Consider the following 5,587-nt stretch of genomic DNA (forward strand, 5'->3'; position numbering starts at 1 on the left):
GATCTTCTCATTTTAAAAGGTACAAATGAGTAGGATATGTGTGCCCAGTACGGAGCCGAGCGAGGACAATCTCCTCTCTACAATCTTTCCGACTGGGAATAGATGTTTTATGTTTCGGTTGTATCTTAAAATATTTGTTGGTGGTCTCGAGAGACCAACGTTGCTGCCATTCATTTTTGAATGGCTGTACGAATAGTAGGTTTAAAATCTGTGTATGGTAGTTTAATGTTTGTTTGTTCTAGATTCAATGCACTTTTTGCTTCCCTGTCAGCAAATTCGTTGCATTTAATTCCGACATGGCTCGGAATCCATAGCAAAGTTATTTTATTTTTTTTAAGATACGAGATATTCGAAGAGCAAGGTTTTGTACGAGTGTGTTTTTAGGATCTCGTAACTGTAAACTCTGTAGGACAGATAGAGAGTCTGAACAAATAATTGCCTTAATAGTCGAGTAAAAATCGGTAAGTCGTTTTATTATGATATCGTTGTCACGTTCAGTCTTACTATAGTTAAAAATAATTGAGTGTGTCCATCCGACTGATAAAAATGCGACGCTGTTGATTCAGTAATGAACCATGTGACATGACTTCCAATGAGGAACATGAATAAGATTATCAGTGCATAGCGACGCTCAGTGGTCCTCAAGCGAACTATACACATAACCGTCACGCTTCGTGTTACAGCTGATCTCTTGGGATTAAGTCGAACTAACGGTTTACAGCATGAAGACAAACAGGAAAATCTCACCTATCAGACGATGGATAAAGGAAAACCTGATGATCACGTTGACTACTGCAGGGATCGTCATCGGGTTCGCTTTAGGATTTGGTATCCGGGAGGCAAAACCATCTCTCGAAGTTCTGACTTGGATAGGTAGGTGGTTTTCGTTAAGTATTCAAGCACGAATCACAACTACACAGTACAAGATGTCAGATGTTAATAGACTTATGGTTGTAATCATATTCTGAAGAGAGATAAACCTGGGCACTTCATAAAAAACTGGAGACCAATAACACTACTCACTGTTATATATAAAATAGCTTCTGGAACAATTACACATAGAATAAAAACAGTCTTAGACAACATTATAGATAAGGATCAGACAGGGTTTCTCGCGGGGCGTTACATTGGGGAAAACACACGATTAGTTTATGACTGAATGCAATTTAGTGAAGAAAATAATATCCCTGGCATGCTATAGGCTTTTGACTCGGTTTCGTGGGGTCTCATTGAAAAAGTTTTACAGTGTTTTGGTTTTGGAATAAGTATACGAAATTGGATAAAGGTATTTCATAAAAAGGTCAGTGCTGCAATCATTCAGGGGGAAACCTGTCATCATTTTTCAATGTAGAAAGGGGCTGTCGTCAGGGCGACCCGATATCCCCATATATTTTTATCCTCTGTGCAGAAAACTTAGCTCTTCCATTGCGAAATTATAAGAACATGAAAGGTATTCAAGTTAATATTTGTCCAATTCTGCTCTCACAGTATGCAGATGATACCTCTTTGGCTTTAGATGGCTCTGAAAGATCTCTTAAAGAATCTGTTAATAAATTAAATTCCTATGCTTAAAATATCTGGTCTAAAATTTAATGTATCCAAAACACAGGTAGTCTGGATTGGTAGTACAAAATTTAGTGATGACACCTTCCTCCCAGAACTTAACTTGCAATGGGGCAGACACAAATTCACACTTTTAGGGATTGAGTTTCATGTTGACTTGCACGAGATACCAAAAATGAATTTTGCAAAAAATTCATATTATTAAATCACTTCCCGTTTCACAATTCAACCATCTATTTATAGCACTGCCAAATCCTGATGAACATTTTCTTTCAAAACTTAATTCTATCATTTTTGAATTTTTGTGGAACAGTAAAACAGACAAAGTCAAAAGAGAAGTTATCATCCAAGAATACCTTAACGGTGGCTTTAAAATGATTAATTTAAAAGTATTAATAGATTCATTAAAATTATCTTGGATCAGAAGGCTTTTTCAGACCACAGCTAAATGGCAAGTTATTTTAAAAAAGTTACGTTAACATGGATTTACTAGGCAACTGTGGCAATGATTATTTTGCAAAAATGTCTAATCTATATTAAAAACACCATTATGGTTTAACAGAAATATAGCTATTGGTCAGAAATCAGTATTTTTTAAGATTTTTTTATGACAAAAATCTTATAACTATAAATGATTTGATAAAAGATCAGAATACTGGAAGCTTTCATAGTTTCCAGGAAATTATTCACACATATCGGGTAAAAGCAAATTTCCTCCAGTATCATAGCATATTGTCAGCAGTGAGAAAGTTTATATCTTCAAATGAGATCCCTAAACTAAAACCTCTCTATCCTCTTTTACCAATGAACATTGAATTATTCCTGAAAAACAGAAAAGGCTCGAAAGATTTCTATCATATTTTTAAAAATAATACTGTTCCAACAGGTAAAACGAAGTGGAACAGAGTCTTTGACTTGAATGATTCAACATGGGCTCAAATATACAAGATTCCCTTTAGTGTTACAAAAAACACCAAACACCAATGGTTTCAGTACAGAGTTTATCACCATGTTTTAACCACAAACTCTTTTATCTTTAAAACACATCTAGTTATTTCTCCTCTCTGTACTCTATGCAACTCTGAAAATGAAACTGTTATACATATCCTGTGGGAATGTCAAGAAGTCCAGAATTTACTAGATAGTCTAAGAGTTCTACTAGATGCTCTTGTCATCCCATTTAATTACAATAAACAATCCTATATTTTTGGATTTTTATGTCAAAATTTCAATAACTGCAAAGTTGATAATGAAATTCTCCATGTTATAAAACAGTATATTTACAAAATGCGATGCTTTCACAACTCCCTCAACATCAATGGACTTATTAATGCATTAAAACAATTTTACGACTTGCAAAACTTTATTGCTAACAGCAATGGAGAACCTGCCAGGAAAGAATTTGAAAAAAAAATGGAAAAAATGTGGAAAATTTACCGAGTTGTAATTTCATAGTCTAGCTCTCTTCTCTTCAATGCCGTACAGTGCTTGCTGATTTCTTTCAAAATTAATCAGCTGTTAATATTTACTGCTTCAATCTTGCTAATAAATTGAATTTTAGATAGGAAATAGTGTCATCTCTCTATATGTATGATGTGTAGTGAATAGAGTAGTATGAAATCTGTAAGATGAGTGTTCTGTACAATTACCCATATTTTGCCGTCATAATTTACAGACTTGTATCTCATTATTTGTCATGCGTATGTGTTTGAAAAATCTGAATAAAATTCTAAGTTACAAAAAAAATGTTACTCATTCGACTATAACACACTTAATTAGATGCACAAAATCAATACATCAAAAAGTTAAAAGCTTTTAAGGGTGCGTCAGTTATGCAATTACTTAGATTTGATCAAGAAAATATTAATGGTTTCAGCTTCTGAAAACAAATCTGATGTGTTCACAGCTGCAAGGTTTTTAAATTACATCCAATACAATACATTCAAAATCTGCCATACTACAATTATACACTTAACACCTGTATATATATCTCGATGCGTAAGGCTATGAATGCAAATAACATATTAAAGCAATACTCCTCATTGAAGTTGTTTACAAACCAACAACTCAAATTTGTAAACACCTCTTAAACGTGATATTTAAAAATATATTTATCTTGTCTAGACTTGATCTCTGAGTAAGTGTTGCGTAAGTAGTCTAATATAGGTGTTTGTGACCAGGTATCTCAATGGTCTATGATGAGTGTTTGTAAACAGGTATCTCAGTGGTTTAAAGTAAGTTTTTGTGTCAAGGTATCTCAGTGAACTATATTTTTTGAGATCAGGTATCTCAGTTGTCCATAGGTAGTGCGTCTGTTACTGTTCGTGACAAGGTACATGTAACTCAGTGAACTATAATTAGTGATTGTTACCAGGTATCTCAGTGGTTTATAGTATAATTAGAGTTTGTGAGCAAAGATATCAATGCTCTATAGGTAGAGGTTGTGACCTGGTATATCAATGGTATATAGCTAGTATTTGTGACCACATATCTGAATGGAGTATACATGTGGTTGAAAATTGACTAAAACGTTACATGTAATCAGTTCATCATTTTTTATTTTCATATTTAAGAACTGATTATTTCACACGTTTCGAAAAGTGAAAAACGTATATAAAAATTAGTCAAAGTCATGGACCTAGGTCTAGTCTAATTACTTGGTGAAATGACGAATTATATCAACATGTAGCTTATTTTTCCAGATCTCGTGAGTTCCGTCCCCTTAACAACTTTCGACTCATAGTCAGACCACGGAATTAGATTGCTATCTAAGTCCGTGCTAGAAGTGACCATTTTCAGCCAGTAAACTTGCTTAACTATTCTGATACCCAATGATTTCATCAGAAAGAACAACTAAAAAGACTACTGACACTCTATTTTTTTTTTGTTTTACCTATGGGTATATACACATCTTTTATAATTATTCATGTTTTGTAATATTTGATTTTTAGCACACGGCTTCTCCCCCATAACAAAAATTCAAAAGGTTGACAAGTATGCATTTATCATTTATTACCATGCATCATTCGTTTACAAAAAATAAGTGCAATTAACGCCTTCATTAAATAAAGATACAATTAAAGGGTAGAACAAATATAAGAAATATTAACGTATATGGTAAAAGACATTGTACATGTAAAGGGGACTTCATGGAATGCTTGATGTTTGTCATTTTTTGTAGGTTTCGGTATTTTGATTAAATAGAAGAGACACAACTGATGAAATAACGTGTTAAAAGAAACGTTTTTCAACACGTCTAAATACATTTTGTGCATTTAAAAAGCATGGCAATGTATTTTCCTAAACACGTTACAAACTTACATCAATTGGCCTGCCGCTTTATCATTTATAACTGAATCTCGAATCCCCCTCGACTTCGACAGCATTATGTGTGCCGTGACCCTTATCAGTATAGCATATGTGTATTTCAGACATTTGTAACGAACCCAGGTGTGATTGAACCTAGTACTAATATTAATAACCGACCTCCTCTGCCCAAGACGACGCAATATATAAAACGAATCTGTCTTGGTCAGAAAGCTACTTTATCGCAGCTAGATTGAGTTCTTTACATCTGTGTATGTGTATGTGTGTTGTGACCCATATCAGTATAGCATATGTGTATTTCAGACATTGCACCAGGTGTGAGAGGGGGACGGGGGAGTGACCAGAGACAAATAAAGCCAGTAGTATATACGTCTCTGTTGTGACACAGACACGAATTCGAACTGACAAAGTAGCTAGGCTACGCATACTTACTTTGAACCCACACATGCGCATACATACAGTTGTGGGACAGCCCAACGCACCAAAAATAGCGTGCGCACACCGTGCATATATCGTTCACACACCGTCCGCACATCGTTCACACATGGTGCGCACAACTTTGCGATTTAGCAATCGTTCGCCCCGTTGTGCGCTTCTCTCCGCACAACTGTGCGATTTGGTATCATTTGTAGATCAAAATTACGGAATGACAAAAATACGGAAGGCTTGTATGCGATAATGTACACTGTGTATATAT

The 5,587-nt window shown here is 34.8% G+C and overlaps 1 protein-coding gene across 1 annotated transcript in view; it reads left to right on the forward strand.

Annotated features, from left to right (window-relative positions):
* Nucleotides 1–722: 722 nt before the first annotated feature.
* The window catches only part of LOC110458733 (excitatory amino acid transporter 3-like), a gene marked incomplete at its 3' end in the record, with an annotated part of 15,456 nt that continues 10,591 nt past the window's right edge, over nucleotides 723–5,587 (forward strand). Inside the window, exon 1 of the mRNA XM_021510616.1 lies at nucleotides 723–873. Coding sequence (XP_021366291.1) covers nucleotides 723–873 — 151 coding nt within the window. The remainder of the gene's footprint in view (nucleotides 874–5,587) is intronic.

The sequence above is a fragment of the Mizuhopecten yessoensis genome, unplaced genomic scaffold, assembly GCF_002113885.1.
Source record: "Mizuhopecten yessoensis strain PY_sf001 unplaced genomic scaffold, ASM211388v2 scaffold9729, whole genome shotgun sequence".
NCBI classification, from domain to species: domain Eukaryota; kingdom Metazoa; phylum Mollusca; class Bivalvia; order Pectinida; family Pectinidae; genus Mizuhopecten; species Mizuhopecten yessoensis.